At 40.2% G+C, this 21077-nt stretch overlaps 1 protein-coding gene and 1 pseudogene across 10 annotated transcripts in view; one reads left to right on the top strand and one right to left on the bottom strand.

Moving 5' to 3' along the window:
• Pam (peptidylglycine alpha-amidating monooxygenase) overlaps positions 1–21077 on the bottom strand; it is a 286594-nt gene that overhangs the window by 119522 nt on the left and 145995 nt on the right. For all 10 annotated transcript variants that reach the window (XM_085696100.2, XM_085696107.2, XM_085696114.2 and 7 more), the window contains exon 4: positions 4472–4529. In XM_085696100.2, the coding sequence (XP_085552226.2) occupies positions 4472–4529 (58 nt within the window). The remainder of the gene's footprint in view (positions 1–4471; positions 4530–21077) is intronic.
• LOC125405544 (small ribosomal subunit protein uS11 pseudogene) lies at positions 14327–14797 on the top strand (annotated as a pseudogene).

The following is a 21077-nucleotide window of genomic DNA, read 5'->3' as shown; positions in this document are numbered from 1 at the left end:
ACTGCCTTTAATGGTAATAGGAGAATGAACAAAAGAATCAATAAATAGATTTTATCAGCCAAGCTGTAAGCTAGAAAATGGCATAAGCATCATTAAGTTCTATTTTTGTATGTTGTTGCTTTAGTGGTCCTAGATTTACTTCCTACGGAATGAAGCCTACATTCCTGTTCTAGCCTTTTAAGGACATTCGGAATACTGGGCCATTTCCTACCTCAGATTTGAACACACTAACACTGTACACACGCTCTGCACTCTGAAAGACAAACCTAGCTCCCCAAATATTACACTTGCCAACATTCATCGTGTGGTACCCTTGCCAGACACATGCTTATTTCTCATAAAGCAGTGGTTCTCAACATGTGGGTCTTGACCAGTTGATGGGGGTCAAATGACTCTTTCATGGGAGTCTCATGTTAGGGATCCTCCATATCAGATATTTACATTACGTTTCACAACAGTAGCAAATGTACAGTTATGAAGTAGAAATGGAGATAATTTTATGGGTGGGGTCACCGCAACATGAGGAACTGTATTAAAGGTTGCGGCAGTAGGAAGGATGAAGACCACTGTCTCCTTGGCATTATGAGCGAGGTCTTTCCTCACACATAGAGGAGTCTTAAGTAGAGCAGTGTGTTAACTTGTCCCTCATCATGCAGTCAGAACATGGTGAAGGTGGCATTTGAAGGCAGAGGTCTAGCTGACACTCAGTTTTAAGCACTTGAATATTGCTTCTCGTAGCTGTGTTCAGTGAGTTCCTTGGTGCTTAGTCTGGGTGGCCCCTGTGCTATTCCTCACCCCTATATATGTGAAAATAGGCCAAATTTACAGGCCCTGATCAAAACTTGTCTACTTTCCTCTTGGGAATTTCCCCAAGTGGACTACACTATTGTATTTAATTAAAGACTTCTCTACAGTTAGATTTATAAAATACAATCAGATGGTTCCTACTTCCAGTCTTACATTTCTTTACTACCTGAGCAAAGTCTAGGAGCTATATAGTCACGTCAGAAACATGGCTGTTTTGGTGACTAAAGGATTGAGGACATTCAAAAATATCCTGAGAGAAGGTTCAGCGACAATGTTCACTTCATAATTATAACCGAGGAAGTGAGGTTCTGTCCACTCACTGGAGACTGCTCGCATCGTTCGGTTTATTTGTGTTTTCAATGGTAGCTTTCACTAAACAGCACCAACAACAAACTGGGAGACCTCCTGATGGTGTCTGTTGGAAGGCTCTCAGTATTCACCTGCCAGTCAGAAGGCTATGGACTTTATGTTGGATAAAAGTCTTATAAGGAAAGAAAAGATACCCAATCACCTGTCTAGAATGAGAAGGTCCTAAGGATATAGATATGCACACACACCTCTGGTTTACTGCTCTCAAAGCCACAAAATGTGCATCTAAGCACTGCAGCTTGCTAGACGTTGGGTTTGCTGGCACAGTATCTGGGGGTTTGTAGAGCACCATCCAAACCAGACCATTTCTGTAGTTTTCACCTCAGCGGAAATGCTGTTTAAGAAAAGTCACATTTGGAAAAATTCTATTTCAACAGTGCAGTTCTGGAATAGGGGTTGTGTGACAATCTACGTAAAGGCCTAAGGAGAAGAGAAGCAATGATTCATTCCATTAATTTCGTGTATTTCGAAGTGCAGCTACGTTTTCCTCATTTGCATGGAGTTATCTGGTGGGTAGGGACCTGCCACCATTCACTAAGGAAAAGACACATTTATTTACTGGTCACCCACGTGAGGGGCAGCGAGTGGATGAAGATGACAGTCAAATTTCCTGGCTGAGTGAGCAGCTGTCACAGCCGATTCCGCTGAGTGTCTGTGAAACGCCTCTCAGACAGCACCACAGTCAGTGCCCAAATGCACATTTACCCGAACTCTCTCTTTGCACGTCTTTGACTTTTTCTTATAAACAAAAGCAACGTTTTAGAAAGAGTTCTAATTTTGTTCAAATATAAAACTCCACGTCATCACTAGAGTAAGTATCTGTTTTAATTCATACCTGTTATTTTAGAAAAGTCTAAAACCACGCTATAGATAGTATTTCTCAATAATTAAGTGTGCTTTTAAAAAATGAGCTAAGTAAGTCAAATAAACACAAATACTGAGAATTATTTCTGTATAATAGTGTGTATATGCATGTGTGGGGTGCTATGTGCATGCACATGCATGGAGAGGGTATTGTCCTCAGGAAGCCATGAATCTTAAGAAGAGAAAGAACAAACAAAGCAAATAGCAAAATATGCTATAACCCATATTTAAAGAAAAAAAACTAAAGAAGAATATCCAATCTAGTGTTGCCAATGAGTTATATCAAATCTTATTTATCAGAAGAGATAAATTCTGAGATATAGAATCTGGAACAAGGCACAAGAAAGTACAGAGATCTTCTCTCTTCAGACTCCCTTAGAATGGATTAGCTCTAGCAACACACAGCCACAACGTGTACTTTGGGACTCTGAGATGGTACATCTCGTCACGTGTCACCAGGAAGTGTTGGCACCCAGCTCCTTCTTTGACTTATGCCTTTGTAAAAATGGTCAGCTGGTGCTAAGAGTTGCCTTTCCACTCTATACTCTGAATGTGGCCACTAATGAATGTTGGTGACAGGCTACCTTCTGGACAGCACACCAAAAGGTAAGAAAATCTATAGCATGCATGAGATCCTTCCAGTAATAAAAAAGGAAGAAATGCTAAAAAATGTTAGAAGACTGGGTGCTGGCCTGGGAGCTGAGAGCAGTTTAATCTTAGAAGAGAGATAGCTATGAAAATAAAGAACTGTTAGTAGCCTGGTTACAGCACAGAACTTCATGTATTGCCCATGAGTTCTCAGTCGCGTGACTGAATATATTTACTTGTGCCTCACAATTTTAAATTATGTGAAAGAAAACACATTAACATTATGACAGCACTCACACATTCCAGGGCGTATTTATAGTCTGAGAGTGACCAGCCCTGAAACCACACACTTCTCACAGCCTCCAAACACAAAGCACTAACTGTTAAGGTGAAACCCTTAATACGGCTGTGACCTGCGACAACTGTATTTACACAGCTGGGCAGGATGGCCGTCTCTGTAAAGCAAGTGTGACATGGAAGGAATGAAAACTACCCCTAAACTTAAACAGAGAAAACGTAATACTGGTGAAGAAAAAAAATCCATTTTATAGGTAAATATTTTTCTCTCCTTGGCAGCCAACACAAGGGTATGAATGAATATATTTTAAGTTACATTTGGGGCTACTCAGAAAACTATAATTAGGATCTTAAGTTGTTTTTCTATTTTTAAAGTTACTCAGTTTAGCCTCGGGGAACAGTGCCTTTCCTAAGCTTATTCTGGGTAATGTCCAACTGCTACACCAAAAACCCTTCAGGCAATGCTCAGCCTGCCATGGTGTTATTCTCCGAGATCAACTACTGAGCAATTCTGCATAGAGACTGTTGTTGTAGGGTTGTGTTCTGCCAACGTTTTGGCAGCCAGAGTGCAGAGAGAGAGAGAGAGAGGGAGAGAGAGAGAGAGAGAGAGAGAGAGAGAGAGAGAACTACGTGCAAATGTGGCTTTGCAGCTCTATAATGGACATTCTTGCAGGAAGCACCTCATGAAAATTCATTCTCAGACTGCCTCATGGCTACTCGGTCCACATTTTGCTAATCACGTAACAGCCATTTCAGGGAGTCCATCTGAAAATTAGTTGCATGGGACCAAAGTGTAACTCTCACTACCATTAACGTCCCCACATCAACATTTTAAGCCAGAAAAGGAGAAAACAAAAAGAAAAAAAAAGAGCATGAATAATGTGTCAATCACTTTTCTTCCCTAAATATTAAAAGTCTGACACAAGGGATCCTTAAGACAATCTATATGGGAAGATGGTGCTTTCTCACTTCTTCTAGGTGACAGAAAGGCACATCTGGGAAGGACTGTCGTTGAAGAGTCTCCTTAGTCTACAGTGTAAGTAAGAGAATTGGGGCTCCTTCTCTATCTCTGATCCTGTCTTCCGTGCTCTCTCCCTCCTTTTTTTCTCTCTGCTCTCTCTTCTTTTCCTTTCTATTTTATTCACCCACCTGTCTGATTGGTAAAACATTCCACTTCCCAACGTTGATTCTAAGTGTACTCTATTTATAACACGGACCATCAGGTAAACAGTTTTGTTAAGTGCAGAGGAACTGAGAATCCAGCTACAGACAGAAAGCCAATACTGTACAAATGGGACCACACGGCACTGGTGACTATTGACATATTCAGGCAACTCCTTCGCTACCACCGCTCGTGAATCTCTCCGGATACAGTTTTGTAATCTTGTCTCCAGCAGCTGCCTGTAGTTTCTTTCCGCATTAGGCATGATAGATGCATTTTGGAAACTGACAGGGGAAGATTAATATACTCATAGGCACCAAATCGAACCTTTTACTGATTTCAAATCGCTGTTCGCCCGTCCCCCACCATCCAAAGACTACTTACTCACGAAGGCTTCCTCCTCCACAGGCAGACGCATGGCCATGCAGAAGTACGTGTCAGACTGTTAAAAAGAGAAATAAACAAAATCCATTTTAAATGACTAAGAAGACTGAAATGATTACTATGGAAAGCATGACCTCTAAGACTGAAGGGGAAGCATTCACTCCAGCGAGGCGAGAATGCTGGCCGAAGACTGGGCAATGTGTTTCCAGAAAAGCTGAGTCAGAGTACCTTAGAGATACTAAAATGCTTTATACCATGCTTTCATAAACAATTTTGAAGCCCACTTACAAGGGTCATCATCCTGAGTGATACTTCTAGAACGGTCACAGTTAAAAGGCAACATATTAGACACTTTTCTAAAAATATGTAAGACACATCTGAGTTGAAATCAGAATGACATCAGAACTACATCAGAGGTAGTTCTGCCCATCTTTGCTTTTTATCAAATTAAGTAATTTCCTATATCATTTTATATATGCCACGAACATTAATTGCCACACATATTAAAAGCAAAAGTTGGTTTTAAATATAATGTTGGATATGGTTATTCTCTTACTTTAAATTTTCATGTCATTCATTGAAGAAATCAACATATCTCAAATTAGTCTTCCTTTCCCAGTAATTGTTCCTTTATCAAAATGAGCTACTGATATCTTTCAATATCATTTACAGTAGCATCAAACTCTTCAGTGAGCCAGGTGTGCTGGTGTATGCATATAATCCCAACTACTCTGGAAACACGCCAGGGGAACTGAGCCCAGAAATTCAAACCAGCCTGCATGTCATAGCAAGACCCTATTTCTAAACAAAAAAGAAGGGAAACAGGAGAAATCGAGTAATAAAAGCTTGAACCAGAAGACAGCAGGCCTATGAAAAAGACCTAGCTGGAAATCTGTATGCAGTGAAGTGTGTGTTATGGTTGATACGGAGGTAGCTGCACTCAGTCAATAATTCATACTTGAGACATTACTGTTGCAACGTGCCAGAATCAACAGACCCTAGCAACGTGGATGCAGATCATCTGAGTGTCTCAAACTTTACAGTTAACAGCTAAAAACAGTGCATTTAATCTAATTTTTAACCTCTGTCTTAGGAAACAAAGAGGTTGGAATACACAAAACAAGTATCATAAAATTTGGAAAATCATGAAGATATGATTCGGTCATTGTTACTCCTTTATGACTTTTTTTTCAGTTGAGAAATTAGTTTTGCTTCTTAAAATCTCTGTTAGAAAATGTGTGGTGAAATGTTATAAGTTGCACAAGAAGACTCAGCCACAAAAATGCTGGAACAAGGAGCTTTGTACCCAGATCCTGTGAGATATGCAGACAAAACAGTGTCTAAGCATCTTAAAACCATGAACGATCATGCCTAAAATTGTTCATAAATATTACTGCAATGTTCAAAAATTATGTTATAAAATACCACTGTCTTAAAAACAGTAACCTTGGTGTTCTTTTATATTTTAACATCATGTGTTTTAGAAATTTAGAACCTACATTTTCAGTGACACCCATAACCCCTACTGCTATTTCTACAATTACGCTAATAAGCGTATTAAGCTAATAAGTGTATTAAGCACGAGTTAGTGTTTTCCTTCTCTTGTGCTGTTTAAAGCAATGCAATAAGGCAGACAGACATGATCACTGCACTTTAAACTCAGAAAGTCACATTATGAACATTTATTGAGGCCTAACTACATGTCACCATTTTTCATAATTGACTCCTCCAAATGCACTGCTATATCATAGGCATGATTATTACCCCACTTTAGAGATGGGGAAACTGAGGCAATTCAATGTTTAACCTCTCTGGAAGGTGTTCTACAGACAAGACTGTCCCTTTGATCAAATTCTAGTCATGCTCTTTGGAGACCTCTTCTCAACGACAGCTTTAGCCTTCAAAAGCTTCAGGTTCTCAGTTCAAACCATTTTTCTGACCCCTCCATATAAATTCACACAAGAGACTTGCTAAAACACCAACACAAGCTTCACAGCTTTAACACTGCACCTCTAGAATGACTCTGTCATCTTTTAAGAGGCCTACTTCAGTCTGCAAACAAAAATTATTGTCTGTATCAGCCTAAAGGTAGTACATAGGACCAGGTGCCTAGATGCCCATTACACGGGTTACTTTGCAAAGGTTCCAATTCTGCTTCCTTCCTCTCTGCCTCTTGAGATGGAGGTCTACTATCTCTAATGGTCTTGCCACATTCAAGGAGTGCTGCTCAGCTCCCGGTGCCCCACTCTGCCCCACACTAAGGCAGCCTTCCATAAAGATACAAAACTCCCATTTCTCCTTCCAGTCATGTCAATTAACAAACTCAGGTGGCCGAGGTCGAGAGGCAAACCCTTCTCATAATCATCAGCACACCCCAAACTTAAAAGGTTGCCTCCTTTTTGGTCCTGGCAAGGTTCATTTTATCCCCAGTGATTAAGTTACCCCAAGCAGAGTCCTGAATGAATAAAGTCTATTCTCACTTGAACTTGGATCAGGCCTTGGGAACCCATGAGTACAGTAGCTGGGATCGGAATACAGCTCATCTAACACATCACAGACAATCCAAAGTGATGTCACAAGTAACGATTTGAAAGCAAATATAGCAACGAGAGCATGTTAAAGAAGTTGAGCATGTACTTATAACTGAAAGCCCCAATGATTGGGATGAAATGCAAATGAATCCAAAATTCCTTGGAAAATTTGGAAAAAAAACTGTTGGTTTTACACTTTTGTTGCAATTCAGTTCAAGTTTACTGCTGGAGCAGAAAAGGTACTGAGTTAAAGGGACACGTCCAATCGTGCAGTCCTACTGTTAATATCCATCCATCGTGTTACTTATTCGTCTTACCAGCTGCTCAGTTTAAAATTAGAAAAACTTGGGAATGTCTGTCTCCTATAAATTTACATTCTTAGATGATAACTTCTTTGCCATGAAAATGTTTACATTTCAGGTGCTTAATTCCTTGGCTGCTAACGTCCATCGCAAAGAAGATAAAAACAGGAAAGGAAATAAAAGTATGGGGGAAGAAGGGAGAGAGGAGGGGCAAAGGAGGGGAAGGAAGAGAAAAATGAAATGAGACAAAGACAGGCATCTCAATTATCTTGGGAGAGCAAAGGCTATAAAAGTCCAGCATCGGTGTTGACCATGAACCATCAGAGTCTGATTTCCCATCTTACTTATAACCCCTTTTTGAGATAAAGAGTGATTTCTGTATGAAGAGGAAAATATATGGCTTTTCCTTAAAACTGAGCACATTTGAAAATACAGAATATCAAATCAATAATTTGCCTTCAGCTGAAAGCTCTGAAAAACCACACAGTTCAATAAGATGGGGGAAAGGGGCGTAAAAGGAACAGGATGTTTTGTTTTGGAATATACTGTTACCATGATACGGTACTTACAACTAAGGTAAGAAGAGTCCAAAATCTATGTAAAGAATGCATCACTCTCAGAGTGCAACTGGACAGACAAATGGGAAAGGAAGATTCATGGACATCTTCAGCAGTCTCAAGGTTGGCAGAACATGATGCACATATTCTTTACAATGCTATTGGTTTTATTCCCATAAGTGCATTGTGAGCAGACTTAGCAGACCGTAGATCACCTTATTTTTTTTTAACAGAAAAGTCACTGTGCTGATCCACTTAAGGCCACCTAGGTGGTTAATGTTGGAATAGGATTACAAGTCTTCTAGTTCACGCCTGAAGAACATCGAAGATAATGGGGTAGAGTTCTTGCCATTTACACTGGGTTCAATTTTAATCTATTTAAATCTGTGATTGTGACTAGCCTTTAAACATCTCATGGTTCTACTTTCTATAAAGATTAAATTGTATATTCAAATAAAATTAAATTTCTTCATAAGTAGATGAATAGTGTTTTTGTTTTTTTTACTCATGAGATGTAATTTCTTGGAAAGCAGGTTGGAAAATGGTATTTGTCAAACTCTTGAAGGATTATATTGGTGATCATAATGTTTTACTGAAACACTTTAATTTCAGAGTAGGTCACAAATAAGGCATATACTTTAAGCTGAAATCCCATGCTGTAAGAAACAATCCATCCAAAAAGTTAGTGTGACGTGTCTTCATGTACTAACTGTGAGAAACGCAGAGCAAGAAATTTTGATGAGACAGCGCACTGCTGAAGGCAATGACGTCAAGAAAAGATGCATGTGATGAAAGAAGGAAAGAGAGTGCAAAGAGGTGCGGTGGCTCATACTTGATATCCTGCCCCCATGACGCTGCAGATGAGTAGACTGCCAAGAGTGTAAGGCTATTCTGGCCTATTTAGTGACTTCTGGGACAGCCAGAATGAATAGCACAGCATGATCCTTTCTCACAATATAGGGACAAATGAATAAATAACATCATATCTGTGATGTAATAAATTATATCACTGGTATGGCCAACAAAGCCAATTATGCTTTTTAAAATGATGAACACTAAGAATACTGCTTGTAAACAATATCTTGCTCTTTACAGCCTTTACTGTCGAACAATTATTAAACATATTTCAAATAATTAGGGTCAAAGTGGCGGTTCAGTGGGGGAAAGGGGTTCACTGTCAATCCTGACAGCCTGAGTTCAATCCCCAGGAACCACCTAATGGAGAAAGAGAGCGGTAACTGTCAAATATTGCTCTAACTTTGACAAGTTCAGCCCAGCACACACATGACCACATGGGCACATATACACAAATATATAAGAGAAATGAAAATTTCAAATATTTTAGGGGCTCTGTGATAATTTAGCCTATGACACTTTGTAAAGGAGAGGCATCTTTTGGCCTCCTGCTTCATTTGAGACTTCTCCATCTCAGCTGTTTACTAAGATACCGACATCAGGTTAAGGACAGAATTTTTTTTTTTAAGATGGAAAACTGAAACTAAAAAAGATAACAACTTGATTGGAGGAAAAGCAATTATCTAGGCTTGATAAAATAAAATTCATATCTAGTTTATTGATGCATTCTTCTTTACAATGTGGAAAAAGAAGCCATGTGTGGTTGTGCATGCCTTTAATCTCAGCAGTCAGGAGACGGAGGCAGGTAGACCACTGAGTTCATGGCCAGCCAGGTCTACGTAGTAAACTCCAGAATAGCAAAGGTTATATAGCAGGACCATGTCTCAAAATAAAAACAAAACAGATTAACAAAATAAGACCAATTAAAAGGGTATTTTCAGATGTCTCTTACATTTGAAAAATATTATCAGTTCTAAAACACAACTTCAATCGCTTATCTGATCAATGAAAGCCATAAGGAAATCAAAGACACATAAAAATTTAATAAGAAGCTTTAGTCCAAGTTCCCTAAATTTCCAATATTGCCTGGAAATGTTTCACAAAAAGCCTGGTGATAATAGAGAGTGAATTAGAGTAGATCCACAGCCATTTGATTGTCACCATTTTGTTTCTGCAAAGTAAGGTTATTTGAACACATATTCATACCTCAAATTAATGCTTCTCTGTAATACCTTTGGAAGACACAAATATGGTACCTTCCTGCCCACTCTAACAGTCTTTTCATTTGAGCACACAGTCCTTGGAGAGATGCTTCCATCCCTCAGTCCAGACTGCCAGCACCACCCTCAAAATATTCTATGCATCATCATCATGAAAGCCCATTTACACTCTAAGGGAAGAAGACTGTATCAGAGCTTGGTGCTGGGGGACTGTCTGCAAAGTGCTGCAAATTCCAACTCTTAGCATAAGGCTCAGATGTGCAAAAGGGAGAAATAACAGGAATCTACATAGCAACATTTTCCAGTACTATCTGTTTTGGTTTATCAGCCGGCTCTGAGCCACAAGAGATAAGATACTGCTGATGTCTCTCTACTGTGGCTATGGGGAACTATATAGGAAAGCAATTTTTTTTTCTAAAAATGGTATGCTAGAAATACAGGGTGAGTGCCTTATTGCTTAGGAACTCCGGTGATACTGTATCACTAAGTATTTTTATGTATGAGTTCTTATACAGACAGTGGTTCAGTAACAATCATTACTGTAAGAAACAATAGTCTTTGTCTTTATTTTTGTCCCTTTATAAAACTGAGATGCAATAGTTTCTATGGAAAATGAGACTAATAAAGCCAACTGCTTGTTTAAATTATTATGGGACAAACAAAACCAGCTGTATACTATTACATGTGGAAGCTGTTGACATAAAACCAGTAATTTTTGTTTTGGGAAACCAAAGGTACCATTCACACTCTAGTGCTGAAAGCTATGATTTGATCCTGATTGGATAATATCATTTTATTGTGCAGGCAGGAAGAATTCCCCAGACTGGCTTTACTGAGAAGACTAGAGAATGCGGTGACCAAAATAGGTTTTCAAATAGATAATATGGCTCAGATTTTCTGGCACTGCAATTGTCTGGTCTCTGAAAAAATGCTCTGCTGTGTACAGTGTAGTTTCTGGTAACTTACCATAGTATCTGTTGTCGAATTACGAGAACTATCAAAAATAATGAGATTAAGAAGGAAGGTAGTGTATAAAATGCTTAATGGCGTGTGTGTGTGTGTGTGTGTGTGTGTGTGTGTGTGTCCATGCGTGCGTGTGCATATGTGTGTGTGTGTGGGGGGCGTACCAAAACATCATGATGTACACCATAACAGAGGCCATGAAAAATAACACCCAACAAAAGTAGAACCATTTCATAACAGAACCTGCTTTAGTGCTTCAGAATGAGCAGTTACTAAGAAAGAGGCTCATAACCTCATTACCAACACCCAGTCATACACACACAAAGTCCAACGCAAACCATGAAGGAGCCAAAAAGCCCTACATGTTCTCCACACTCATTCTGGCTTTAAAAACCTATCTCTCCACAGAGGTCATGAGAACCCCAGGGCATATGGAGCTCTGTCAGCCCAACACAGGAAAAGAATTGAAGGACACCAGGGTTCTCTGACAAGAATTTTTATTTCAAGAAAAAAAAAGACACTTGGAAAATAATTGTTTGGCATTTTTTAAAATTTAGGTTGGTTTATTTTTCACTCAAAGGATATTGGGCAAGGTGGAGAAGTGTGTGTGTGTGTGTGTGTGGTCATAGAGGTCATCTGTGTGTTCCTCTGGGTGAACTAGGTATAGACAATGTGACAGAGTGTAAGTCTATCAATTAGGGATTCAGAAAGAACACAAGGAAAGGTAAATTCGAGCTGTTTTTTTTTTCCCTCCTTGCAGCTGGGATGTAATTCCTCGCAATTGGGCATCATAACCCCAGACTCTGGCACTGGTCTATAAGACTGACAACACCTGCTCTCAGATTCTTGGGGAATTCAATCTGGACTGAGCCATACAGGGCTCCTACCTTGCAATCTCCTTTCTTAGTCTTGATAATTATGGGACCCAATCACCCACGTACATCCCCAGTCTATTTTAAGCTAAAGCATTTATACCAATATGAATTTGAGTATCTATGCTCGGTTCAGTATCTCTAGAGAACTTTGACTAACATATAACACCAATAGGCAATGGAATAAAGCTGCTGCTTCCCAAAATAACTTGAATACGTTCATAAAAAACTGTGCTGGCTAGTTGTTATGTCAAGTTGACACAAGCTAGTCATTTTAGATGACGGAATCTCAATTGAGAAAATGCCCCCCTCAGACTGGCCTCCAGGCAAGCCTCTGGTGTATTTTTTTGCTTGATGATTACTGAGGGAAGGTCCAGCCCACTCTGGGTAGTGCCACCCTTGAACTTGTGATCCTGAATGCTATAAATCAAACAGGCTGAGCAAGCCTTCAGGAACCGATTAGCAAGCAGCATTTCTCCATGGCCTCTTCAGTTCCTGCTTTGAGTTCTTCTGCATTCCCTGGATAACGGACTGACTCCACACTGTGAGATAAAACAAGTTCTTCCCCAAGTAGATTGTGGTCATGGTGTTTTATCACAGCAATAGATTCTCTGGCTAAAATACTGATGCTGACCTGGCTTGGAGAAATATATTCCTCCACCTCACCCTAGTGTAAAAAAAGTCAGAGTGAAGGGGCACCGTTCGAAGAATAAGATTTCCTGAAGCAAAAACATTAAACTTAAGTTAAACTTTTTTCTTTCAAGTTAGAATTTAAAATACTTCACTGAAGATGGCTAGAAAGATAGGTCACTTGCTAAAGTGCTTGCTCTCCAAACATGAGGATCTGAGTTTGGTCTTCAGCACCCACAGAAATACACTTATGGTGGCATGTCTATAGTACCCATGCTGGGGCTGAACAGGAAGGAGGCAAGTGAAGTCCTGGAGCATGGCAGAGAGCCAGTCAGCCAAATTGGTAGACGCCACATTGAGTAGAGACCCTGCCTTCAAAACTAAGGGAAGTGACCAAAAGAAGCCTCCAAGGTTGGCTTCACCATACACACACACACACACACACACACACACACACACACACACACACATACACACACGCACACACACACACACACACAGAGAGAGAGAGAGAGAGAATGAGAGAATGCTTCATTGCAGATGCAATTCCAGTATGTCACTCTTTCATGAAGCCTCATTCGTCTTCCTTCATTTTAACTCTGGAAGGGAAAGCCATGGCGAAGAGTTTATGTGAGGCCATCTGAAGTGATTCTTTAAGACTCTCCTCCTCCTCCTTTTCCTCCTCATTATGCTTAGCTCTACCTTACTGACTCTGCACAGTCAAGCCAATCTAGAATGTAATCCTCTTGTCCCAATCTCATCAAACATCAGCCTTTAGAATACATGGCAAACACTGGGAGCTCTAAATTTATTGTAGAAATCTCAACACATAACCTTCTGTGATATCCATAAATTCATGTCTGAAGAAAGGGTGAACTGAAATTTGTATCATAGATGCTCCTCCTTTAGGATTTTATAGAGAATCAAATTTTAGTCGATTTTATCCTTAAGTTACTTCATTCTAGAATCCTGTTTTTTTATTTTTAGATTATATCTCACTGTGGCTGATGGTGATGGTTTCTCAATGCCAAGTATCTCAATGGATGTAGCTTTCCTGGCAAGAATTCTTTGGGAATCACAAACTCGAATGAGTCAGTGGTGGGAAAGGTACTTTCTTGGTGAAGGAAGAAACCACTCAGAACCTTTCCACACTTTCATACTTTTCATTTTAATGGGGTCTAGTTCATTGATTTTTGCCACAAGAAGGTTTTAAAAGTAGTAGAATGGCAGTTGCATCTCTGTTGCTGGGGGTAAGATATGCATGAGACAGAAACTCTACTGTCTGGAATAAGGGCTCTCCCAACCTGAAGCTAGTGACTTCTTACTTGACATTAAGTTTCTCTGAAATATGCACAATCACAATTCTGAACTTTGTGGGAACTTTACCTAGTTACACATCCTTCCCTCTAGTATGTACACACACACACACATACACACACACAAAAAAAACTGGAAATCAAATGTACTTGTTCTTTGCACCTGGAAACAGTCCCATCATCTCCACCCTAAACACAGTATTCCAATATCAAATGGCTTATTTGATCTTGTTGCAATATATCTGTCACAGTCACATCTCTTACCCTTGTTTATTGTTACATTTCCATTCATACCACACAGACATTTATCCCTTTATGGCTATATTTTCTTAATTAAGTGACAAAATTGAACAGCTGAGAAAATCCCAAGAAGCAGATACTGTGCTACAAATGCATGCACATGGACCATTTGCATAGCATAGTTGATAGACTACTATTTTCCAGGAAGTAATCACACAGATAAATATTAAATTTTTGTTCCAAGTGTTGCATAGAAAAAGTACTTGCAGTTACAAGAGACAGCAGTTCTGAGGAAATGGTCCTTAGGAGCAGAGCTGCCAATGATTTAGTATAGGAAAATGTATTATCAAAGGTTCTGTAATGGTCTGGAGATGACGTTCAGAGATGGCACCTCGCAAGGGGAAGGAAAAGAAGGAAGAACAAGTCATCAGCCTTGGGCGTCAAGTGACTGAAGGAGAGAACGTATTTGGTGTCTGCCACATTTTTGCATCCAAGTATGACACCTTTGTCCATGTAACTGATCTTTCTGGCAAGGAAACCATCTGCCAGGTGACTGGTGGAATGAAGGTAAAGGCTGACAGAGATGAGTCCTCTCCATATGTAGCCATGTTGGCTGCCCAGGATGTAGTGCAGAGGTGCAAGGAGCTGGGCATCACTGCCCTGCATATCAAACTCTGTGCCACAGGAGGAAACAGAACCAAGACCCCTGGACCTGGAGCCCAGTCGGCTCTCAGAGCTCTTGCTCTCTCAGTGATGAAGATTGGGTGGATTGAGGATGTCACTCCCATTCCCTTTGACAGCACCCGGAGGAAGGGGGGTTGCTGTGGTCGCCATCTGTGAACAAGACTTCTCAAATTCTTTTCTGTTAATAGGTTGCTTTGTATCAGAAAAAAAAAAGGTTCTGTAATTGGAGAGAACTTGATGAGATTGAGGAAATAGATGGCACAGCACATGGCAGACAAGGACGTTTTCAGTCGGACTGAAAAAGCAGAGGTTTGTGATTTCCCTGCTTCTTGTGATTACTATTGTAGACTTTAGCTACTTTGAATCTCTGGATAGTGACAGTAAACCATTGAAATTTCTCATAGAACTTGATATTTCTATATAAGAATTAGATGAGCCTTGTGAATAGACCTTTAGGTATTCAGAGAAATGAAGATAATTGTTTGAATCCAAGAGATGCTGGCAAAATAGGCAAGAAGAAGAGGGAGTTTGGAGATGGTTGAAAGGCAAAATATGACTTGGGTGTGTACTTGAGCAGAAGTGGGAAGCAGAGTCAAGGATGGTTCATGCCCTACTTAACCTTATCTGTCAATTTTACAGAGAAGAACGGATTCTGAACTGGGGAACTGATCAGATAGCATAGTCCTATGTGTGGGATATTGGCTTGATTGTTAATTGATATACTAAGGCCCAGTACCTTGTGGGCATCACCATTTCCTGGGTAAATGATCCTGAACTATACACAAGTTAGCTAAGCATGAAGGCACAAGTGACGCATCAAGCAGTGTTGCTACGTGGTTTCTGCCTGAAGTTCCTTCTTAAGTTCCTGCCCTGTCTTCCCTCAATGATGGACTGTGACTTGAAATGCCCAAGGCCATTCTTTCCAATACCCAGAGGCCATACTGACAAATAAAAAAGGGGAAGAGAGAAAATAGCTCAAAAAATAGTTGTTCTGATTGTTTGAACCCGAAGATACGGGGGTAACTTATTAGTAACGTAAGGTATTTCTCCCCTTGTTATGAGATCAGGAGCTCAAGGTGCTGATTTAAAGCTGGGTGTGGCGGTGCTTAAGCCCCAGTGCTTGGGAAACCGAGGCTCTTCAAGTTCAAGGCCAGCACGGGTAGACTATATAGTGAAATTACAATCCTAATTTTCATCATACATTTTGATAGTGCATGAGTTGTAACTGTTACATATATGTGTGCATGAAAATTTACACAGTAGTGTATACCACTTGCAATAGAGAGTGATTACTGGAATCTGAATACTATTCTACCTTCTGACAGACTGTCTCCTAAGTTCAAATATATGTACTGATACATAGCAATTAGCAGTAGAATTTTCCACTTGAAAATATCCATTTCGATTTTTATTTATTTTTTTTTGTATTGGCACACTGAGTAAGCACAAAATAGCAGTGCAGTTACAGCTATGAAGTGTGTGTTCCTAGAACCTGTAAGCCCAGTCTTTCCAACAGAATCAGGAAGATGGAACTAATTCAAAGAGCAAATATGGCATCCCCTCCACATGTCAGAAGGCTAAGAGTGAATTGTCAGCAAAATGAATGCATTTGGGGCAGATCCTGGAGCATTATTCCAACCAGCCAACCAACAGGGCCATCAGGGAATTGGGTTACGTCAGTTTTCAGATTTGCCTTCTTTGGCCCTTCGTCTCTGGGCTATCTTTTCATAACATGATGGACGCGGTCACACAGCAAGGCCCAGGCATCACACCCACACGGTGCTACTTCTGAAGCAGATTCTCTCCCACGTGGCCCCTTTCAAGCACACAACTATTCCAGAAGACCTTCCTTTACAGCTCCATACCCAGCTCTACCCCAATCATCAATAAGGAAAAGGCACAGAACACAACAGTCTTTGTCATGTCCAGATTGAGTGGAACTAAAGAAGGCAAATACTGGAACGGAAGCCGGGTAAACATATGCCAGCATGAAGGAGTCGTCCAACCGAAAGGTCAGGACAGCACATTTGTGAAATCAAAACCAAATCCTGGTAATTCGAATTTTAATCTTTGGACAAGTGAGCTCATTTTAGTTCACTGGTTTAGAATGTCCAGACTTTTCGGGAACCTTTTTGCTTTGGGCTAGAGAAGCAACAAAGTTAATTCAATAAACTCATCTAGACCTTGCCAGCTGCAGCTCTTAATTAGTGACTAAGGGAAATGGGAGCAGAAGACACCAAATGCCCATGCATGGGTCAGTGATGCTGAAGCTCTTCAGGGTATAAAAGATGGAGAGACCATCCGTCCAAGTTAGGGTACGGCCCCTGGGCCTCCTAAAAAATGAGATATTTCTTTCCAAAGAAGTGGAACAACATGTATGGGGTACTTAGACTTCATGATGGTGTCACACGGTGTCATACATTTGACGATAGCAATCAAGGGCAAAGTCATTCTGGTTGTCCCTAGCTTTCTCCAACGGCATGTTCATTGTTCTGAGACTTCCACCCATAAAAAAAACACTTCAGCCAACTTGCATCCTTTCCTTGAACTTTTAAGAGGAACTATAAAGTCAAACATAAAAACATCCTTTGGACTGCTCTCTGGTTTTCCTCTGCACGAAATCAACATCTCTATTTTAGCAACAGTCAATTTACAACAAAGCTCTTCCTGTCACCCTGTTTCTAAGTACAGGGATGTGCTTTCAGGGCTGAAGCCTCGGTTAATTCTTCATTGTGTTCAGGGACCAACTGGCATCGGAACTGTTGGCCGAATTAGTTTGTTGATCTTGTTAGACACATGACTAGCTGCCTTTTAAAAAGGGCTTATGGCTCCAAAAATAGTTTCTGGGCATTGGGTCATTTTTTTCCTTTAAGCATTTTTATTTGTGTGTGTTTTTTTTTAAAAAAGGCCATCAAATCAAATTTCCCAACTTCAAAGCAATATTAATAGTTCAGTAGAAGGAGAACTGTAAAATATATTCCTCTAAACTATGAGGCGTAGGCACTTGTTACTTAGATACTGTAGTCACAATGACCAAGTAGATTTGGAAACTGTAAATTCCCATTTTTCCAGATATGTTTTCACTTGTCACCAGCTCACCTGACATTATAAATATAAATATTAATACTCCATTTACTTCACTAGGCACTCCTTTTGCCTGACAGCTTGGAAATTTGCTAATTAAGTAAACTAACTAAATTTGATGCTTTAAATAAGGTTTGCTTTTCCTTTGTTTTCCCAGGTTTACACATACATGGACATACACAGTGTGCTGATTAAAACAAACTTAAATTATTATTGTTCCATAATTAACCTTCCTTCGTGGCTTTCAGAAATCACTTTAAGGAAACTACAAACTGGGTGTGGTACTTGGCCTCCTATAACCCCAGCTCCTTGTGAGCCTGTAGGAAGGAGATTGCTGGTGCCAAGTTTTCGAGATATGCTTTGGCAATACAGTAAGGTTCTCACCAAAAATTAACTTGTGAATCAATTTAAAAGAAAAACAAAATTGCTTTTTCTATTGTAGATATCTAGTAGCCAATACCTCCAGAGCTTAATTGTTATAACCAAAATATACTGACTTTAGAAGTGATTAAATAGTTTATGAGGGAATCCTTTCTTATACGTAAGTATTTCCACTGACAAATTAGTAAGCAGGAGTGAAATACTTGTCATTTGTAACCTCTAATAAATTTAGACAATGGTAGTCATCTGCTTCTACTAAACCCAACTAACGCTCGTGGGTGAGAGAGGTAGGAGACTGTATACGTGACAAGCTAATCAACCCTGCAATCATTAAAGTAGACTACAATATCAAAAGAACAGAGACAGTCAGACACTGTGCATCTACTGCTGGTAGTACATATTACCACCTGTGAAATATTCCTGCAGAAAAACCAGTCAAAATGAATCAAGCATTTACTAGCGACAGAAGGAGGAACACAAAGACGGGCGGGGGTGGGTACAAAGGATTGGTACCCTGGTGATACAGGCAGCAAAACATAGAACGTAGACAAACACCTTGGGTATTTCATTCACAAACACATTACAAGGAAGAGGAGAAAACAGAATCCCTAAAATCCTTGAGACATTTTAGTAACATTTGCCACCTGTAACCCATTAAAAGTCTAATGAAAACTAGTATTCAAACAATACCAAAATCAGCAACATGTGGCAACAAGTATATTTGACAATACTAACGAAAATTGTGGTTATTTTATAAATTAAGGGTCTTATTTTAAAAAGAGAACCCTTGGAAACAAACCCTCATGATTTATGGCAAATGACTTGAAAGTAATTCAAGGTGTGTTGAGGAACAATGAAATGGAAGAATACAGACAGCCGAGACACTGCAGCTCAGCACTCACGTCTTTCAGCACTGCACAGATCAGAAAAAGCATTCCATTATACAGCTTCTCCCCACAAACTGTTGCTTAAAAAAATTAAGCCTACAAACTGAGCAACATTATTTACTGATGTAAATTTCTAAGACCTCATAGTCCCCCAGCGGAGGCAAAGGGCGCCAGGAGGAAGGAATCTCGGAGGACTAGAAGCATGATGAATTCAGGATACTAGAGATTGCGTGGTCCCAGACGGAAGTCACCAGGGATAACGGAGGACACCTTCTCAACCGGATCTGCCACTCACAGAGGCCTTGTCACGTCACAAGATTACACAGTGTAAGAGAGCAACAAAGGGACTGAAAGAAATTCACTCCCAAGCTTCACCTTCTAACCAGGCCACAGCACTCGCAATTGCACACTGAGCTCATGTATTTTCCAGACCCTGTGAGCAGAACTTTTACACCCAATCACTTTTGGATGAGATCATTAACATGGTACACTTAACCTTTAAACAACTCGACCAATTCTCTCTTAGGAAGGGGAAGGTACAAATCAAAGGTGCAGCTGAGGAGAAAGGAACCAAGGAAACAAATGCGAACATATGACTAGGTTAAGGAAAGCAGCTAAAGGGTGTCAAAACATATCAGGGACAAAAAAAAAAAGCAGCAAACAATTCCTATAAGATCCTGTGAGGCAAGAAGGGAAGGACTACCCTAAGTAGAAACTGCCATGGCCACTGGACCCTCAGAATGAAGTCAATAAGGAAATTGGGGAACAGGGAAACTCAATGACACACCCACAAAGGTTGCTCCTTAGAGCTTAGAGTAGGAAGGGAAAAATTCATCTGGATAAACCAATGGAGAACATCCTACACACAAGAGATATGACTGTGTTTATATCCTTGCCATGGTTGTTTTGTTTGTTTGTTTGCTTGCTTGCATGCTTGCATACTTGCTTTTTCAAGACAAGGTCTCTCTGAGTAGCCTTAGTTGTTTTGGAACTCGTTCTACAGAATAGGCCAGCCTCGAACTCACAGAGATCTGCCTGCCTCCACCTCCCAAGTCAATGGACTCCCAATGCCACAACCGGTCAGTGACATTTGCTTTTAAAAATTATAAAATGTAAGCCTCAAAACCAAAAAGAAGCAACCTAGGTTATTCTCAACTCTTGGGGTTTCTGAAGAGAGACTCTGAGCTGTAACACTGAAGAGAAAAAATTAGACAAAGGAGCTGAGAAAGACTCTCCGCACTGCAGAATTAATTGGAACAGAACCACGAGATAGAGGCAGACACTGATGGCTACTAATTGCACAGAAATCATGGCTCTGGAAACTCCGGGAATACAAGCTGCAAAGACTGAAGAAAGCTACGTAAAAGGGGGTGGGAGACAGGGAGGATTCAGGTCTGATTAGAATATGTCTTCTCTTTTTAGTGAGAGACTTTTCAGTCTAAATTTGAATTTAGATATACCGGATGCCATGCTGGTTGCGGGGAGTATGTGAGGCATGTGCCTGAGTTGTGAGCACATTTTTGTCATTAGATAATTTGGAGGAAACCAAGGAGATGCAATGAAGGCACAAGGAGAAAGGGAGACAGACCAAGAATCATTAACATCAATGTGAGTTAAGACTTTAGTGGCAGTGGAGATTCATTCATTTATTAACTATATGTTCCACATGCCTCTCTACTGCAGAAATATATATTGAGTCTCATATTGACATACACTAGTCAAGAGCCATACAACATCGAACAAAACTAGACATGTCTTTCTGTCCTTGAATGGTAAGTAGTCTACTGAAAAAATAAAGGCACCTAATTGTCATCAGAGAGCCTTCAACCAATAATGGATGTGAGCAGACGCAGAGATACATAGCCAAGTACTGGGCTAAGCTTGGAAGTCCTGTTGAAGAAAGGGAGAAGGCATTCTACCAGTCAGGGAGGTCAAGGTCATGACAGAGGAACTCATAGACAGCTGACCTGAGCTCACGAGAGTTCACGGACTCTGGAACAGCAGCTAGGAATTCTGCAAGGGACAGACCTAGGCTGTCTATGTGTGTGTGACAGTTGTGTAGCTTGGTCTGTTCATGTGGCTCC

This window comes from Myodes glareolus, chromosome 1 (assembly GCF_982192425.1).
Source record: "Myodes glareolus chromosome 1, mMyoGla1.1, whole genome shotgun sequence".
NCBI classification, from domain to species: domain Eukaryota; kingdom Metazoa; phylum Chordata; class Mammalia; order Rodentia; family Cricetidae; genus Myodes; species Myodes glareolus.
Note: the sequence above shows the minus strand (reverse complement) of the source record. Positions and strands in the feature narration are given on the sequence as shown.